The sequence below is a fragment of the Rana temporaria genome, chromosome 12 (genome assembly GCF_905171775.1).
Source record: "Rana temporaria chromosome 12, aRanTem1.1, whole genome shotgun sequence".
Classification (NCBI taxonomy): Eukaryota; Metazoa; Chordata; class Amphibia; order Anura; family Ranidae; genus Rana; species Rana temporaria.
The window spans coordinates 26078487-26098901 of NC_053500.1; the positions used below are offsets into that span (position 1 = coordinate 26078487).

The 20415-nt window shown below is 43.5% G+C and overlaps 1 protein-coding gene across 6 annotated transcripts in view; it reads right to left on the bottom strand.

Annotated features, from left to right (window-relative positions):
* Positions 1-2935: 2935 nt before the first annotated feature.
* LOC120918567 (KAT8 regulatory NSL complex subunit 1-like) overlaps positions 2936-20415 on the bottom strand; it is a 156239-nt gene continuing 138759 nt past the window's right edge. For 5 of the 6 annotated variants that reach the window (XM_040330214.1, XM_040330216.1, XM_040330215.1 and 2 more), the window contains 8 exons: positions 19165-19323; positions 11337-11504; positions 11110-11237; positions 8425-8543; positions 7179-7236; positions 5103-5212; positions 4786-4999; positions 2936-3753 (listed from right to left, as the gene is read on the bottom strand). In XM_040330214.1, the coding sequence (XP_040186148.1) occupies positions 3550-3753; positions 4786-4999; positions 5103-5212; positions 7179-7236; positions 8425-8543; positions 11110-11237; positions 11337-11504; positions 19165-19323 (1160 nt within the window). In that variant the 3' untranslated portion in view covers positions 2936-3549. The remainder of the gene's footprint in view (positions 3754-4785; positions 5000-5102; positions 5213-7178; positions 7237-8424; positions 8544-11109; positions 11238-11336; positions 11505-19164; positions 19324-20415) is intronic. The other variant, XM_040330220.1, reaches the window with a different exon arrangement.

The following is a 20415-nucleotide window of genomic DNA, read 5'->3' on the forward strand; positions in this document are numbered from 1 at the left end:
TTCTATTTTATAAAGAGTCTAAATGCTGTAACAACCTAACAAAACGGACCTTAGTTTACAGACTAACTTTACTAGAATACATTAAGCTTGTGTATTACAGGGGTATTTATATTTAAATATGAAATTGTGGCCGGAACTCCGCTTTAAATAAAATCAGTATACATACCTTTTCTGCAGGTGATCCGATCAGATCTCCAGCTGTGGAAGCCTCTGATCCCACACTGAGCTGTCAGCCGCGGTTTCGCTGTGGAGGTGGTTGCAGAGAACACGTCAGTCAACGGGAGCCCCATAGCAAGTCTATGAGTGACTTCACTTCCCCGTGTCCTCTGCAGAGCTTCCGCCACTGGAGACTGGGTCGGATCGCCTGCAGAAAAGGTATGTACACTTTTTTTTTTTTACAGTGCTAGATAGATTAGTGTTAAAATGTTGGTGGCTATAGATGCAGGGATTTTAGTTTTAGTCTGGACTTCCACTTTAAAATACTAGTTGCCTGGCTTCACAAATTCCTGAGTCACTGCCAAGAACAAGTTTGCTACAAATGAAGACAGTGAAAGCAGGACCCAAGGCTGACATTTTCCGGTAATGACAAAAACTGTCAGCAGGTGAGCCAGGCAGGTAGCATTTTTTTCCCCCAAGGAAGAGATCAGCAATGGCAGCCTGCACATTTGTCCCAGTCCCGCTTCCTTCCAATAGAAAATCATCTCATTTGAGTCAAATTGCAGGTTACATTTACTGTCCCCGCAGGCCACACTAACACACCCTTGTTGAATTAAGAGAAGACAAGTTGCAAGATGGATATGCAACAACATTTTTAATACAAGCAGGCAGTTACGTAGCAAGTATTTACTTTGATATCACCAACTTAAAATAAGGAACGTGTCTAAATGGAAAACACAATGATTCAAAACCAAAAACTGGAAACAATTTCTTCTGTAAAGATGCTGTAGCCTACAAAGATTATAGAAGTACTAAAGCCCAAGAAGGATCGCTTGCTGCAGTCAACCAGGTCTTATAAAGCTGACCTTACATGCAATGAGACTGTCACATGATGCAAATTAGAAAAGGGACAATGTAATGGAGGTGGAATCTAGTGCTGGGCCTTAAAGTGTATGCAAAGCCGGAATCCATTTTCAGTAGGCCGTCATTATTAAAGGACAGTCTGGAAAACCAGACGACAAGGAGCAGAATTTTAGAAGGATGGTTGATCTATTGGTGTTACAATGTCTTCAGTCTTCTGATGAAATTTTTCACTGTGGTGGTGGTTGCAGGTTGGCTAGCTACAGTAGAAGTGTAAGCACCAGAACCCAAACAACCTTATTTACCCACAATGCCAACCTTCCTTCTGCGATTGGCCATTTTTATCTGGGCCCGGTTGCAAAATTTCTTACCTGAAGATCCTGCTTGTACCAGTGCTTCCTGTTGCCAATGCCTTCCACTTAATTGCATTGTCAGCCTTCAGTTAGGCATTGGGGCTGCCCATGATATCTACTGCATATGCCTCTTGCAGATTCGATCGCCAGCCCACCGGTCAACTCAAGGGGTGCACACAGCAGGCTGCTGCCAAGTACAAAACAACGGCGGCTTGTCAGCCTGTAACAGAAGTGCTGTTACTGGCAGGATCTTCAGCAAAAAATAAAAAAAAACGTTGCAAAAGATTCACAAAACTATTTTCTTTTACAAATTGCGCTGGTACCGGCAGGATCTTCCAATAAGAAACGTTGCAACTGGGCCCAGATAAAAGTGGCCAATCGCAGAAGGAAGGTTGGCATTGTGGGTAACACCAAGACTGTTGGTATCTGGCATTGGTTGGTTGCATTGTCAGCCTTCAGTTAGGCATTGGGGCTGCCCATGATATCTACTGCATATGCCTCTTGCAGATTTGATCGCCAGCCCACCGGCCAACTCAAGGGGTGCACACAGCAGGCTGCTGCCAAGTACAAAACCGCGGTGGCTTGAGGTTGTCAGCCTGTAACAGAAGTGCCGTTACTGGCAGGATCAGTAACACCAAGACTGTTGGTATCTGGTACTTGCATTACAACTGTAGCTAGCTGACCTGCAACCACCACCCTTTGCCGTCAGTGAAAAATCTCATCAGAAGACTGAAGGAATTGAAAGACCAATGAGGCACGATGACAAACATACTGAAAAGTAGAGATTTGGTTTTATACAGACTTTAAAAAGCAAGCGGTTAAGATAGAAATACAGGGAGGATGTACTGCCGACTTATTTTTAAAAGGGAAGGCTCCAGATTTGTGTTCTCTTTATCCTGGCTTCAAATGCACACACTGACAAGAATACAGCTATGAAGATGAAAGTGCAGCCCTGGCTTGTTCCAGTTCATGCAGGATCAGGATGACAGCCCTGGAATCTGCACCTTAAAAAACAAGTCAGCACTGGCAGCTATCCTATATTCCTATCCTCACCGGTTCTCTTTTAAGGATTTGGATTATTTAGAAACAAACTATCAGGTACCTTTGTGTATGGTCAGCTTTAGGCACTAACAAAACTCAAACTAAAATGTTTAACCAAACGATTTTGGTTATAAATGGGCATTTTTTTTTACAGATTCTGCCAATTTTTTTATACCCTGTAACCACATCATAGTTAAATAGTAGCCTTTGATTATCCTTCAAATAATCGGCATTTGGCATGTCAAGCATGGTCATCATAGGACTAAAACAGCGAGCAGACATTGCTCACGTGGAACACCATAAAGCTACAACAGAAAATGAAAACTTTCTAGAAATGTATTTTTTTTTTTTTTTTTTTTAACTTTCTGAACTATGATCATGACTATGAAATGTTGCCTGTTCAAGTGATCAGTACAGGCCTCGACATACCCACTTGGCATCTGAACCAAGCCCTAGATCAGTGATGGCTAACCTTGGCACCCCAGATGTTTTGGAACTACATTTCCCATGATGCTCATGCACTCTGCAGTGTAGTGGAGCATCATGGGAAATGTAGTTCCAAAACATCTGGGGTGCCAAGGTTAGCCATCACTGCCCTAGATCATCCTGCCGTGGAAATAAGTGCTTTCTTAAGATTACAAGAACATAGAGGTACCTCATGGGTGGGATCTGAGATGCCATAAGCCCTTCCCCCTCGTCTCTGATACCTCAGCTGCAGCCGCACTTGAGGAGCTAGTAGGAACAAACTGTTACAAGCACACACTGTTCAGGCATTAGGGAAAATGGGGAGCCACAAACTGCAGCAACTGCACCTCCGACTCCTGAGCTGCACACAGAGAGCCGGAGGGACGGCAGCAGGTTAAGTACACGGTGTCACACATACAACATAGCTTGATTAAAAGGAAAAAGAAAAAAAAAAAAGAACAAAAACAAGAAACAAAGATAACGAGGAGAAGGTAACAGATCTCTAAAGTTCTTAAATTCACTAAAAACTGTGAAACTGGCGCTCTGCTCCGGGGATAAAGTTTGAATATCAAACAGAGGATTCTTCTGAAGCCAAATTGTCTTGTCGGATTTATATATATTTATATAGATTTTTTTTATTTTCCTTTGCAAGTTTTTCACCCGCCACTGTTCTTTATCTGTGAAGGGGCCGCGGTCTGGAGGAAGGGCAGGGCGGAGAGGAAGGGGGTCCCTCTGTGTCTTTGGCAGTTCGGGAGCTGCAGGATAATCGGCGCGAGGGGCGTGGAGCTCCCCAGTCTGTAGGTTCGCTGGTTCCCGCAATTTCTGGTTTTGGGGTATAGGTAAGGGGAAAGTGTCTCTTCTCCCAGGGATGTACAGTCTGAAAAAGACAGAGGGGGAAAAAATAAAACTTCATGCATATCAGTTTACTTAAAGCCAAAATAACAAACACCCGCTTCATATTTTTTCCTGCTATATACTATTCTGAAGATTACATATTCTTTTTTTTTTTTTTTTGATAAGTTTACAAAGTTGCCAGCAGGTGGCACTATAAATTGTTGCCATAACAAATTCTGCCTTTTACTACTATTACTCTGAGTTTATGAATGGTTGTACACACCCGCTACTACACATTCTACAAAAACAAATCAAGTCTAATGTTCAAAGGGTAAATTAAAATGACAACTTTTTTTCTTTTGTTTTGATAGAGTGGAGGTGGATTAGAGGATCGGTTAGTTATTTTTTTCTGCCGTCTGTCACCTTAAGGGAGATTCACCCACTATTTGTCCTGTTTACCATCATCATTAAAAGTGAAAGTAAAAGAAAATAGTACATTTTGGGTTGTCCCAAGAAAAGTAATAGCAGGGAAAGCTTCTAAAGGGGACACTAGTTCTGGTGATCTGGGGGTTCCTCCAACTTCCTGTTTAGCTATGGCACAGGAAGTGAAGAGAAATCTCCCCTATGGGACACAGATGTGTAAAATAAACCCTACATGGGTTATAACCCTCCCTTACTCTATCCAAAAAGTAAAAAGGAAAAAAAAAAAAAATTGATTTCAATGGGCAGGGGCGCTTTAGGAGCGGTGTATACACCGCTCCTAATGCGCTGCATGGAAGCTGCTTGCAGGACTTTTCTCGACATCCTGCCAGCGCAGCGCCCCAGTGTGAAAGCACTCAGGCTTTCACACTGGGATTGCAGCTGAGGCTTTTATCAGGCGCATTACAGGCACTATTTTTAGCGCTAAAGTGCCTGAAAAACACCTCCAGTGTGAAAGGGGTCTTAGGGTGACAACGATCACTCCCTGTACTATTTTTATGAGAAGCAGAGTTGTCACCTTAGGACAGGGAGAGTGTTAGAACAAATCACCTATCACCTATGTCCACTGTAAAATAATACCAGTTACATCACTTACCGTCTCTTCATAACCTGAGTCTGACACGGAGCTCTGTGTCTCCTCGGAGATCAGACGCGGAGTGTCCCTTGAAGTGGGCGTGGGAGGAGCAGACAAGACGTCGGGGCTGAGCGGAGAGAAGTCAGACACAGCCTGCCAGCTACTGGTGTCAGGAGAGGGTGGCTGCATTGAGAAAGACTGAGGGGTCATAGAGCCTTCAGATGTCCGATGAGTCCTGGAAAACACATAGACAGCGATTATACCTTAATTCAGTCCTCATAACACCAGTATGGAGCAGTGCGCTTCCTGCACACGCAGTAAGGGTGGCGTCACATTACCTGCTGCCCCGACGTTGAGGTGGGAGGCTAGTGCTGACCCACCTCGCCCGTTCCGACTCTTCACACTTTGCATGCAAAGCGGCAAAAGATGAATCTGAGAGATCCTCCAACTGGAATGAACAAAAAATCAATACAATATATTAAAAAAAAAAAGTTTTTCTTTTAAAGAGAGATTTACTAAAGCCGTTCAATCACAAAGCTCCAAAACAAGGGATTTATTTCCCATTTTTGTTCGTGGGTGTGGCCATTCAAATCATTCCTGTCTGCCCTTATGGTCAACTGCGCATCCAGATCTGCTGGCTCACAGCACAGATGCAAACAAATATTCTTCTGTGCTTTGCACAGATTCAGTGACAGGCTTTCTTGTTCCTATATTTTATAACTTAGAACACACTGTATTGGGCTGTAAGGATGAGCTCTGGCGTGTTCGCATGCTACACGTGCAGAGCCCGCCAGGAAGTGTGCACGGCGCTGCGCTAATCACAGCCAGGGAGACATTTCCCGATCTCTGCAGCCGAGCATCGGGAAATGTCTCCCTGGCTGTGATTAGCACAGCGCCGTGCACACTTCCTGGCGGGCTCTGCACGTGTAGCATGCGAACACGCCAGAGCTCATCCTTATTGGGCTGACAGCTGCGGCCAGCAGATTTGTTAGTAAAGAAACCTCATGTAAGCACTAATTGGCCGTCACTGCCTGACTGGGAAAGTTAACGTAAAGTTACCCCAATCTTGTGTATAATGTAAAAGACGTTATGCCGACGCTTTAAACATTTTTACAAGGTACCTGCTTAGAGTTACAGAGAAGGTCTTGCGCTAGAATGATTGCGGCGATACCTCGCGTGTGGTTTGAACACCGTTTACATATGCGGGTGTGACTTGCGTCTCCCACTGCATATAAAAGTAATCTCATGGTGAATCTGCTGCTAGGACCACTTTTATATGAAAGCCGCCTGCCAACAGGAGAAAAAAAAAAAGGATACCGTAGTTATGGCAGCTAGCTGCTGCCAAAATCCTGGTATATAACTGTAAAGTCATGACGTACATTTACAGTTAGGCAATAGGCAAGTGGTACAGGTGGCTTGTTGCTGCGGTGCCATGTCACACAGGGGTCCAACTTCACGTCTGACATTGCACCGATAAGCATTTTGGTAGTACCGTAGGGTCCACGATGCTTACGATGTAAAGGGGTGTCCTGCATGATGCGATGGTTCTGGGAATTTCACACAACATGTTAGGCATCATACCGCTGTGTGAATGTAATTTACTGTGCGACTGGACTGTATAGTTGAGTGGTGTATTTTTGCACAGCACAGAGAACATACCCCAATAAATATTTTGTACATAAAAGTATATTTTTTCAACAAAAAAAATGGTTGGCATGGGAACCATTTCTGAGAATTTTCATTGACAGACTGCAGGAGTTTAGACGTTAGTTATCCCACCTTTTTTTTGTGTGTGTAACTCAAAAGACATTACTGATCACCCACCATCAAGCCTGATCAGCTGTCTTTCTCTTTTTTATATTATGTATGCTGTAATATTGTTATCTGATTATACAATTGCCTGTTGTACCAGGTCATCTTAAAATCAAATAAAAAACAAATAATATAAAAAAAAAGCCTGATCAGCTAATGAGTACTAAAGGAGAAGTACAGCTAAAGTTCATTTGGCTGTACTTCTCTTGTGGATCACAGGCGTGCAGGTTGTTTTGCACTCCTGTTGTCACAGAGCCGGTCCAGGCTTGGGAAGGATCGCGACCATATGGTTAGGATACGCCCCACATGCCTGGACAGCACCTGGCTCAGCCTCTCGGCGAGCCACCGAGAGGCTAAACTGGCCGCTCCTGCCCCTCCACGGCCCAGTGCTACAGTGAGTGTGGAGGAGCAGGACAGAGAGCTGCTGACTGAGACACCAGCTCTCTAAGGGAGTCCTGAGAACCGAGCAATCGGTGGCGTTTCATCGCTCGGTTCTCTGTGTTGGAGCCAGCGGGGGAACAATGCCGCATCCACCTAAGTAGGATTTAAAAAACAAAACAAAAACCCATACTTCTCTTTTAATTGTATCGGATGTCACTCACCTCGTCTATGTCCTTATCTGAATTTGGAGTCAGAGGAGTGATTTTAACAACACGCCAGCTGTAGGAGGGGAAAAAACAAAATAAATTAGGATTCCAAGACCTGTATTGTTGTTACACTGGAGCCTTGTAAACCACATATGTACCTGAACACAGAGGAGTATATAAGTACAGATGCAAACCAGCCAAACATGAGAGTTGTAAAGAACTGGAAACTGCTAGCAATGTGAGTGGGGCTGACTAAAGGTTATAATGAGCGCCACAGTGTCACAGCACACAGATTCTCCAACCTGCAGGAAAATTTGTGCGGGTGGACAACGATGCAGAAAGGTTCTTTACACTATCACTGTCTTCTCATCCAGGAGACTGCAGAGAGTAACCTGTAGTCTCCAAAATGGGTCCAAAACTTTATTCAGCGAGCACATCGTTACAACAAATAGCAATGTTTCGGAACCATGTGAACCCCTTCATCAGGCATGTGACATATCTGACGAAGGGATCTTGCAAGGCTGCGAAACATTGCTTTTTTCTGTAACGAAGCGATCGCTTTGGACCCATTCTGGAGATCCATGGTGTGCTGGTGACATGTTCTGACTATTTACGATTATAGCCGGTGGTCGCTTCAGCACCCAATTATATATACGCCGCCATTTTTACAGGAATGTGTGTGTTGGGAAGAGAGTGTTGGAATCTGTAGTCCATCAGAGAGCCTATGCTTATTTCTGTGACCCCGGCAGCCTGCAGCAATGAATGGGAATCTCAACAGAGCAAGTAACCGTTAATGACAAGTTCCCTTTAAAGAGGAACACCACCCAAAACAAATTTAAACTCCCTGCTGTCTGGGGGAGCCTATTGGTTGTCCCCAGAATCAGAATTTGAGTAGTTTACCTGGAATGAAATGGGTGTCCTCTCTATTGGAAGATTTCCATTTTCCTGTTCTAGCAACAACTCAAAATGTTGTATTTTCCCTTGCTTTATTTCAGTTACAATGATCACCAGGACAAAGAGTGCAAATCTTCCCAGCAGGGACAAAGACAGCATGTCGCCCATTTAAAGCTTAACTGTTTGCAGTGGAGCTCCTCTGGGCTGCTATGCTGAACTCGCCCTTCAAAATAACAGTTTCCCTATAAAGTGCATTTGCCCGAAAGAGAAGAGCAACAATTACTTTCCCTACTCACCTCCTTTACCTACACAGTGAGTGCCCCTTAAGAAGCCCCTGATATGCAGGACATTCTGTGTGAGATGTTACCTGGGAGTGAGGATCTCCTTGTACTGCAGTCTCTCCACCCTGGTGGTGGCTGCTACCGACATAGGTATCACAATATTGTCAATGTCATATGATGTCTCCAACCGCCTCTTCCTGGCAGCCTGTCAGATGACAGAAAGCAATAACATAAGTCTCTGCAACATGAAGTGTGTGAATTAGGAATGCATCTGTGATACCATCGGAGCCTCAGTTCAATCAAAGCAAGATATAACAACCACCATTGTGTAACCACTTACTGACCACCCTACAGCACTTTTACTGCTACAGGGCGGCAGCACTACGCAGGATCACGTGTGTATATATACGCGATCCTACACTTCCGCCTGCAGGGGGTACGCGCCCCGCCGTTGGGTCGCTTCTGCTGTGAAAAGTGAGAATTTTTAAAAACCATTATGTTAAGAACAAAACCCAGGATACTGGATGACAAGCGTTATTTAACATTCTATACAGAGCATCTTGAATAAAGATCGCAAACGTTCATTCAAAAACGATTAGCACTGCTTCAGATAATTAAAGTAAATGCAAATCAACGACAGGCTGCGGCTGCTAACTACGCATCTTGGGGTTTACATGTGTACAGCCTCAACTGTCATTAATTTGTACAGGCAGCTGTATGCAAATACCTGTGACTCCCGGGTGCAGTAATGCAATCATTTTTTTATGGTGTTGAGTCCCTTGTGTCAATGTGAATGAGCCCCAATGTGCCACATACAACCCACCCCCCCCTTCAAACATCAGCCCTTCAAAGTTTGGGGAGGAGGTTGCTGATGTCAAACAAACTCCTATCCTGCAATGCAGAGCTCAGAGCTAGAGTGACCCATCGCCATGCCACAACACTGTCAAATGGGGACACAGAACATCTATGTATATGAGTGGTAGATATTTATCTTCAGGGTTCACAAGGTAATATGGGCATCAACTGCAGAGGGGCATACAACCTGCATTGTTCATGCTGCAGGCAGCACAGGATTGCCTTAACATTTTAAACTATAATTGTGCACTAAAGAGCCACTCTAAAGCCAATGTGAAGCCTGCACAGCATGCTGGAAAAATTCTACACTAGCAAGCCAAGTTCTCATAACCACTTGAAGACCAGACATTTTGTGTCACTTTTTGTGAAAACCTTTTTTTTTTTTTTAAAGCCGAGGCCCTAGAGAATAAATTGGTATTTGCAAAGCAGTTTTTCAAACGCAATTTTTGGGACAAAAAAAAAGTTAAAATTGTAACGCAAAAAATGCATAACCCCAAAAAATATAAACGATGATGTCACGCTGAGTAGACACTAAACATGCCACGCTTTAAAATTGCGCACGCACAAAACAGCGACAAACTAAGTAAATTTTACTATCCACAGGCGCCGCTTTAAAAGTCTTTACAGTTTACCACTTTAGAGGTACAAAGGAGGTTTAGTGCTAGAATCCCTGCCCATGGCGCGACATTCGCAGCAATACCCCTTTTTGGGATGATCGTCTTGCACGCTAGCACAGAGGCACTTTAAATGCTTTTGATTTTGTTCCTTTAATTATCAATTTAGTTTTTACACAGTTGCTTTACATTTTTATTTTTTTGATCACAGTTACTGCTGTCACATGTAATGTAAACATCCTTGTGACAGCAATAGGCATGTGACAGGTACACTATGGTCTATAACAGTGGTCATCAACCCTGTCCTCAGGGCCCACTAACAGGCCAGATTGTATGCATTACCTCAGGGAGATGCAGACTAGAATACTGCAATCACTGAGCACCAAATTATATCACCTGTGATGTATTTCAGTTATCTTGCAAACCTGGCCTCTTAATGGGCTCGAGGACCACTGGTCCCTACTTTGCACTTGAAAGCATTAAAAAACGCCAAGATTGTGTTTTTGAATGCTTTTGATTTTCAAAGAATGGCACGGTTAAGATGCCGGTAAACCAGAAGTGATGCCATATCATCGCTTCAGGGTTACCATAGCGGAGACCCAATCAAAGCCGATCCAGGCTTCCGCTGACATGCTGTCTAGTAGCTCGGGTCTCCCAGTGGGACGAGAGTACCTGAGCAAGCCGTGGAAGGTGTCCACTCCCGCTGCTTGCAACAGAGTGGCTGGTGAGGGGCTGTGGTTGTTATTACAAGAGAGCCAACTGTCGGGGAAGCGGGTGATCCCTGCAGCTGCCCTGGTACAACCACTTGAATTCAAATGTGCCAGGTACGTGACTTGGCGGTAAGTGGATAAAGTGCACTCTATGTCCCTCATGTAAGCAAAAAGATAACAGTGAAGCTATACTGGTGGACCACGCAGTCAGTATGAAAGAGTTATGTCTTGTCCTATGTTAGGGATGATCACCCACATAACACATTTTAAAGGAAATCATCTTTAACTTAATAGTTGTATAAAAACTCAAAACAAGAATGTAATCTTTATTTTAAATAGCCAAGAATCATCCACCTTAAAAGGCATTACTCTAAGATGCCAGGGACCCCAATAACACTCCAATTTCCTATGTCCTCCAAAGATAAATGGGTGATTAATTGCACAGAAATTTCAGATTTAAACTGACTGACCATTTATTCCCTGAAAAAGACTAAGGAGAGAAGGCCTGGTCTGCAGAACCTGCAGGAAATCTCATAGTACACAGGCGCTGGCAACTATCATTGCTGTTTGTGAAATCAAACTATCTACATACCGCAGCTGCAGCACTGAGTGAGGATGAATCCGATGGTGTGGAGAGCTGGCGTGAGAGAGGGGTGTGAGACGGAGATGGGGCAATATCTGCTGCAAGACTTGGCCCTGCTGGATCCATCTCGTGTCGCCCTTAAGAAAATTAGAGAAAAAGAGAAGGTTAGCCCATAGGTCAATCACAGGGGTGTCAGCACTTGCATAAAAACAGGCATTCTGCAGTATCTCATTTACCATCTCTATCTATTGGGCTGAACTGACGTTTCTTCTGATGGGGTAGAGGGAGAATAAGTGAGCGCTCAGGTTTCAGAGCTTGTGATCTGTCACACTTTAAGGAGCGTTGTAGGGATTCCAAGTGCTGCTTCGAAGACAGCTCAGGAAAAGGCCTGTGTAGAGTTAGTTCTGCAACAAAAGGACACGTGTGAGAAAACATACAACACACCACCATCCAGCAGGTCACTGCATGATTCAATGTACTTTTAAAGCAGAACTAAAGTTTTTTTGTTTGTTTTTTAGTGCAAACACGTTAAAGGATAAGTGCACAAATAAGTGACTAAAAAGCACATGCAGGAAGGAAAAGAAAAAAAGTGCATTTATTTTTGGACAGGAGACTTGCAGAGCATCACACCCACTATCACGGGTGCAATCTCCGTCTGCTGCACACCGCTTACAGCTCTTGTCCGTACCTCTGTAAGGGAAGACAGTTCCTGAGCAGTAACCGGCGTGAATGAACTACAAGTGTGTTGATCAGCGGTCTTGCAGTTCATTGATAATACCAAGTTAATTTGCTACAGTGGCGGACGGGACTTGTAGTTTATTCATTCACAGTCCAGTGAATTAATGACGCAGCTGTGTGGGTGGAGCCCCAAACAGCCACATCATTTTGAAAATGTGACAGTGGGTGCAGAGAGAAGAGCTCCCCTACCCACTGTCACACTAGTAGCATGTTACACCCTAAATACTGGTGTAACATATTACTAAAGGCGAACCAATCCTTTAACCAGTTCCCGACCCCCGCATGTACATATACGTCCACAATATGGCACGTACAGGCACATGGGCGTACATGTACGTCCTCGCCTATTAGCGGGTGGGGGGTCCGATCGGGACCCCCCCGCTACATGCGGAGGTCGGGTCCGCTCGGGGAGCGATCCGGGACCACGGCGCGGCTATTTGTTTATAGCCGCTCCGTCGCGATCGCTCCCCGGAGCTGAAGAACGGGGAGAGCCGTGTGTAAACACGGCTTCCCCGTGCTTCACTGTGTCGGCGCATCGATCGCGTCATTCCCTTTATAGGGAAGACACGATCGATGACGTCATTCCTACAGCCACACCCCCCTACAGTTGTAAACACATACTAGGTGCACCCTAACTCCTACAGCGCCACCTGTGGTTAACTCCCAAACTGCAACTGTCATTTTCACAATAAAGAATGCAATTTAAATGTATTTTTTGCTGTGAAAATGACAATGGTCCCAAAAATGTGTCAAAATTGTCCGAAGTGTCCGCCATAATGTCGCAGTCACGAAAAAAATCGCTGATCGCCGCCATTAGTAGTAAAAAAAAAAAAATTAATAAAAATGCAATAAAACTATCCCCTATTTTGTAAACGCTATAAATTTTGCGCAAACCAATCGATAAAGGCTTATTGCGATTTTTTTTACTAAAAATAGGTAGAAGAATACGTATCGGCCTAAACTGAGGAAAAAAAATGTTTTTATATATGTTTTTAGGGGATATTTATTACAGCAAAAAGTAAAAAATATTGCATTTTTTTCAAAATTGTCGCTCTATTTTTGTTTATAGCGCAAAAACTAAAAACCGCAGATGTGATCAAATACCACCAAAAGAAAGCTCTATTTGTGGGGAAAAAAGGACGCCAATTTTGTTTGGGAGCCACGTCGCACGACCGCGCAATTGTCTGTTAAAGCGACGCAGTCCCGAACTGTAAAAACACCTTGGGTCTTTAGGCTGCATATTGGTCCGGGGCTTAACTGGTTAAAAAAGTGCTGTGCAGGCACAGAACAGAACCATGTGACCTCATGATTGGATCTCTGCCGACTACAGCTGAACCTTTCCACATCACCCTCTTAGTATGTCATTACTCATTTTACAAATGTAGGAGCTTAGAGATCATCAATGTGCAGAACACTGTCTCTCTGACAACACAATCCAGTTTTCTGAGTTGTAAAACAAGCAGCTGGCGAAATAGTGGACGAAAGGGCAAATTTGTGGGGGGTAAAAAAACACCCTATGACTAACCCAATTCCTGGCATGCAACAAAAGTTGTTCCTACAGAGAACTTCCTGTGATGCAATTACCACATCACTTCACTCACCCCCTTCATCACCTCCCAACAACACTCAAGATGAAATGTATTTGATCCATTAAGATCTACCTTATTCCTTGCTCAAGCAGGTTCTCCCCTTCGCTATGCATTGTGGGTGAGCCCTCGCCATTCCCTCGTACAATGCAGGACTGCTTGTTACGTATTGGACAAAAATAATGCCAGAGAGTGAGTGCCAGCCAGAGTGCCAAAGAGAAGAGGCTTCAGGAGACTGGCGGCACAGGACAGCATTACAATCTTATTCTTCTACCCCTAGTCTAAACTTCGTCTTGTGTCATCAGCAAATTTCTTGTTTGAAGGATTCTACTGAGGTCATCTATGAAGCCCCTATAAATATACACTTAATGGCCACTTTACTAGGTACACCTGTTCAAATGCTTGGTAACACAAATTGCTAATCAGCCAATCACATGGCAGCTCAATGCATCTAGCAGTGGTGAAGATGACCTGCTGACGTTCAAAGTCACTTGAGTGCCATTTCTTCATTCAGTTTGAACGTGGCATGGTTGTTGGTGCCACAAGGGATGGTCTGAGTATTTCAAAAACTGCTGATCTACAATTATCTCAGGTTTAGAGAATGGTCCGAAAAAGAAAATATCCAGCGAGTGGCAGTTGTGTGGATGAATATTCTTTGTTGATGTCAGAGGAGAATGGGCAGACTGGTTTGAGGGGATAAAAAAGCAACAGTAACTCAAATAACCACTCGTTACAACCAAAATAGGGTTGCACCAGTGGCGGTTAACACTCCTCACCCTCCCGCGGGTCACAGACTGTCCATTCATAACAGAGCATCGTAAAACTGTTTACGATGCTGCAGTTTATGAATAGGGAGGAGCCTCTGTCTCCTATCCATTCATCTTCAGTGCAGCTGAGGTCGCCGAAAACGGGACTGGGGAACCTGTGTCCTCAGTCTCTTTCCCTGTCTCAAAAGTGAGATGTCAGGGGTCTGTTTAGACCCCTGATATCTCACCAAAGCCCAACAGGGCTGATAAAAATAATTATATATATATATATATATATATATATATATATATATATATATATATATATATATATAAGAAAACAAAATATAATATAAAAACTACTGAGAGTGCTACATATTAGTGCCTCCTCATCAGTGCCACCTATCAGTGCCTCTGTCACATGACATTTAAAAAAAAAAAGTATCAGTGAGTACTTGGGGGAAAAAAGTATGGGTACTTGTACTCGGTTTTTAAAAAAATGGTATCGGTGCAACCCTAAACCAAAGTATGCAGAACACCATCTCTGAAAACCAGGGCTGTGGAGTCGGTAGATAAATGTTCCGACTCCTCAGTTTTATGTACTTCCGACTCAGACTCCGACTCCTCTGTATTAATATGCGAATGTATTTTATACATTCCTTGAGGGAAAGAAACGCAACCTATCACATGACTACTGGCTGGGAAGCCAACAGTCTACTGTATTGCACAGTTTAAGCAAAAGACAAGCACAATGAAAACAAAGTTTTATAAAAAAAAATATATTAATCAATCAAGTGGCTGGATAGTAGCAGCAGGCATAAACATCAGGAACAGGATCTTTACCAGTTCAAAAATACAAAACACATTATTTGGTTGTTTTAGAACAAAAACAAAGCTTATCTATAATGAACCAAAAACAAAATCTGTAAAACCTAGAAATGGTTTATATTAATCTTGAAATGTAGTTCTAGGCTTAGAAAATGCAAATCAATTCAATGTAGAGTTCTAAGGAAGAGAATTGCCTCTGCCAGATCCTCTTTCATAGAGGCTCTTAAGTCAGACTTTATTATTTTTAGGGCTGAAAATAATCTTTCCACACTGACTTGGGTGGGTGGCATTGCAGTAACTATTCTGGCCACATCACTAACGATCTCTGGATAAACAAGGATGGCTTCTTCAACAGTAAGTTTTGATGAGAGATCATACTTTTCAACTTCTTTTAGTGCTTTATAAAACTCCTGTTGGAATTTTTTTTTTTAAATTCCAATCTAAATTTAGTAGGAGTCGGAGTCGGTGCATTGTTTGCCGACTCCGACTCCAGGTACCCAAAATTTCCCCCGACTCCTCGACTCCGACTCCACAGCCCTGCTGAAAACACAACACATCGAACCTTGGAGCAGATCGGCTACAGCAGCAGAAGACCACACCGGGTGCCACACCTATCATCCAAGAACAGGAAACTAAAGTTCGACACACACAATCGGATTTTCCGTGGACAAAGCATAGCACTTTTGGCCGAAGGGCGTTGGCCATAAAATGGTCTTGCATAAAAACGGCAAAAAAAGTCAGCCAAACACAAAACAATGTGTTTTTTTCAGCTCTTTAGCTCCACCCTTTGGGCAACTTCTGCCAATGTTGCGTTATGGTTAGCATTGCTTCTGAGCATGCGTGTTTGTACTTTGGATTTTTTTCCAACAAGATCGGATAATCCAACAACACACATTTGTTGTCGGAAAATTTTAAAGCAGGCTATCCAAACATTTGTTGGTGGAAAATTCGACGACAATTGTCCGATGGAGCATACAAACGGTCAGATTTTTCTCCAAAAGCCTGCCATCTCATAATTCCGTCGGAAAAACCGATCATGTGTACGAGGCTTTAGGTTACAATTCACACAGGATCACCAAAATTGGAAAATAGAAGATTGGAAAAACATTGCCTGGTCTGAGGAGTCCCGATTTCAGCTGCAATATTCAGATGGTAGGATCAGAATTTGGCGTAAACATCCATCCTGCCTTGCATCAACGGTTCAGGCTGGTGGAGGTGCAATGGTGTGGGGGATATTTTCTTGGCACAATTTAGGCCCCTTAGTACCAATTGAGCATTGTTTAATCCCCCACGGCCTACCTGAGCATTGCTGCTGACCATGTCCAGCCCCTTATGACTACAGTGTCCCCATCTTCTGATGGCTCCTCCCAGCAGGATAATGTACCATGTCACACAACTCCAATCATCTCACCACTGGACTAGGAGGTCCCTGTACTTCACAGACGCCAGATCTCATCCAATAGAGCACCTTTGGGATGTGGTGGAACAGGTGATTCGCATCATGGATGTGCAGCCTACAAATCTGCAGCAACTGCGTTATGTCACTATAGACCAAAATTTCTGAGGAATGTTTCCAACGCCTTGTTGAATATATGCCATGACAAATTGTGGCAGTTCTGAAGGCAAAAGGGGGCCCCAACCCAGTACTAGCAAAAGATACCTAATAAAGTGGCTGGTGAGTGTGTGTGTGTGTGTGTGTACATGCATACATACACACACAACTTTGTCATGTTACAACCAAAAACGCAAATGTATTTTATTTGGAGTTTATGTCAGGGGTCTCAAACTCAAATTACCTGAGGGCCACAAGACAAGTTTTCATATGCCATGGGGGGCCGCATGCAAACTTTCAAACTTCAAAAACAACAGTACTGGTGTCAGCGAACACATTAATAAACCCCAGCACTGGTGTCAGCGAGCGCATTATTACCACCAGCACTGGTGTAAGTCAGGGTTTGACAAATTTGCTTGGAATCTAGGAGCCAGCTAAAAAAGTTAGGAGCCAGAAAACGCACCCCGTCCCGACGAGCTTGCGCGCAGAAGCGAACACATACGTGAGCAGCGCCCGCATATGTAAACGTTGTTCAAACCACACATGTGAGGTATCGCCGCGATTGGTAGAGTGAGAGCAATAATTCTAGCTCCTCTGTAACTTAAAACATGCAACCTGTAGATTTTTTTAAACGTCGCCAATGAATATTTTAAAAGGGTAAAAAAGTTTGTCGGCATCGCACAAGCGGACACAATTTTGAAGCGTGACATGTTGGGTATGAATTTACTCGGCGTAACATTATCTTTCATAATATTAAAAAAAATGGGGATAACTTTACTGTTGTCTTATTTTTTAATAAAAAAAAGTGTAATTTTTTCCCAAAAAAGTGCGCTTGTAAGACCGCTGCGCAAATACGGCGTGACAGAAAGTATTGCAACGATCGCTATTTTATTCTCTAGGGTGTTAGGATAAAAAATATATATAATGTTTGGGGGTTCTAATTAGAGGGAAGAATATGGCAGTGAAAATAGTGTAAAATGACATTAGAATTGCTGTTTAACTTGTAATGCTTAACTTGTAATACCAACGGCCACCACCAGAGGGCGCCAGCTCACATCTGGTGGTAACTTGTAATACCAGCGGCTCACCACCAGATGGCTCCAGCTCAAAAAAAAAATGTTTTTTTTTTTTTTTTGGCTCCCCTCACTTCCACCCTGCCTGCGGGCCATTTATAACTGGTCCGCGGGCCGCAGATGGCCCGCGGGCCGGTACTTTGAGACCACTGGTTTATGTGATAGACCAACACAAAGTAGCACATAAGTGGAAGGAAAATGATAAATGGTTATCCAAATTTTTTACAAATATATGAAAAAAGTGTGGCGTACATTTGTATACATATTTGACTGGGCCATTCTAACATGAATATACTTTGATCTAAACCATTCCATTGTAGCTCTGGCTGTATGTTTAGGGTCGTTGTCCTGTGGACAGATTCTCCCACCTGAGCTGTGGATCTCTGCAGCTCCTCCAGAGTTACCATGGGCCTCTTGGCTGCATCTCTGATTAATTCTCTCCTTGCCCGGCCGGTCAGTTTAGGTGGATGACCATGTCTTGGTAGGTTTGCAGTTGTGCCATTCTCTTTCCATTTTCTGATGGAGTGAACAGTTCTCTGTGAGATGTTGAAAGCTTGGGATTTATTATTTTTTTATAACCTAACCCCGCTTTAAACTTCTCCACAACTTTATCCCTGACCTGACTTGTCTGGTGTGTTCTTTGGCCTTCATGATGCCGTTTGCTCAAAACTCTGAAGGGCTTCGCAGAACAGCTGGATTTATACTGAGAATAAATTACACACAGGCGGACTATTTACTAATTAGGTGACTTCTGAAGGCAAATGGTTCCACTAGATTTTAGTTAGAGGGATCAGAGTAAGAGTCGGTTCACACTAGGGCGACACGACTTCCAGCACGACTTTCAGAGACGACTCCGACACGACTTGAGCATGAACCACAGGGCGATCTGGGGCGATTTACAACACGACTTGAAGTCGTCTCCAGGACAGGAGACTTTCCAGTGGCCAATCAAACAACAATCAGCTCTGGGGGAGGGAGAGGTTTGCCTGAGAAATGTATGTTATCTTCCTGGAAAGTCGCTTCAGTTAAGACAGTGATCCGACTTCAGAGGCGACTTCCATTGAAATCAATGGGTACAAATCGCCTACAAGTCGGATTGAAGTAGTACAGGAACTTCTTTTGAAGTCGGAGCGACTCAAGTCGTGTGTATTAACACTGCTCCCATTCACTTGCATTGTTTTTCTCGACAGCGCGACTTGGGACGACTTCAAGTCGGATCCCAAGTCGCCCCAGTGTGAACCGGCTCTAAAGGGGGGTGAATACAAATGCACGCCACACTTTTCAGATATTTGTAAAAAATGTTTTTTTTTTAATCGTTTTTCTCCTCTTATTATGTGTCACTTTGTGTTGGTCCATCAAATAAATACCCAATAAAATGAATGTTTGCAACATGACAAAATGTGGAAAATTTCAAGGGGTATGAATACATTTTCAAGGTAGTGAGTGTGTGTATATACACACACACACACACACACACACACACACTGTTATTCTGAAAGCAGAAGACAACTGGGCTTATTTGCCATTTTTGTCCTACTCACTGTGAGTATGTAAAACTCCAAGGGAGCGGTCTGTGCGTGGAATCTCGGTGGTGGAGACTGAATTCGAAGAACGCTGCTTTAGTTTTTTGCCGGATTTCAATCTGTCCATCTTGTTGTGGGAACGGAGGAGAGCATGGAATCGCAGACCAGCTGGAACATCTAGAAGAGACATAAAAGATAAGAGTCACATGGGTCAGAGTAGGACCCTCACCAGTGGGTCCTTTTACCCGCTTTCTATTCCTGGGACCAGCTTGCAGTCAATTATGGATATTGACTTAACTATAGTAACTTACTGCAGCAAATCTAGTAGTGATCATTACTGGACAACAACTGTAATTTATCCCTGGGAGAATCTGGTTAGAATTGTATGGATAGCGAGTTGGTATTAAACAAGGACATCAAAGTAGATTTCGGTTATTATGGTGGAATAAAGTACTCACTGCATAGAATACATTTACCTCTGTGTATGGACAGAAGTGTAGGGCCTTGCAGTATAGATTTTATTACAGTACAAAACAACAAAGCATGGTAATAATGTTTTACACGATTCTGCATCTCAGTATTGTTTATGAGCATACTGGGTGTTATCCTTACTGGGATTTTGCAGTCATTGACTACTGAAGGAGGAATCTACCTCCAATGTTCTATACCTTCCTTAGACATAGAATAGGGAATGACCCCCTAGGGTGCATTATACAGAACATTGCCAAATCTTTCAAAAGGACCGGTACAAAACATCAACGATAAGTGGTCATTACTGTACACAACAGTGACCGAATGGCGTGCGTTGCCTGCAGTTCTTCTTTAATCCCTTCACGCCGACCGCATGCAAATTTGTGTTCTCAGCTTGAAGGGGTTATACTGGGTGATGCCTGCAGCTGCTACAGGTCTCACCCTGTTACCCATTTTTTAAAGCCAGCAGTTGGATTCATTGGCCCAGATTCTCAACCGAGATATGACGGCGTATCTCCAGATACGCCGTCGTATCTCTGCGTTGAGCCGTCGTATCTATGCGACTGATTCTTAGAATCAGTTACGCATAGATATCCATTAGATCCAAAAGGCGCAAGTCTCTTACGCTGTCGGATCTTAAGTGCAATTTTTTTTTTTGCCCGCTAGGTGGCGCTTCAGTAAAAATCTGCGTTGAGTATGCAAATTAGCTAGATACGCGAATTCCTGAACGTACGCGCGGCCGACGCAGTAAAGATACGACGTTTACGTTAGGCTTTTCCTGGCGTATAGTTGCCCCTG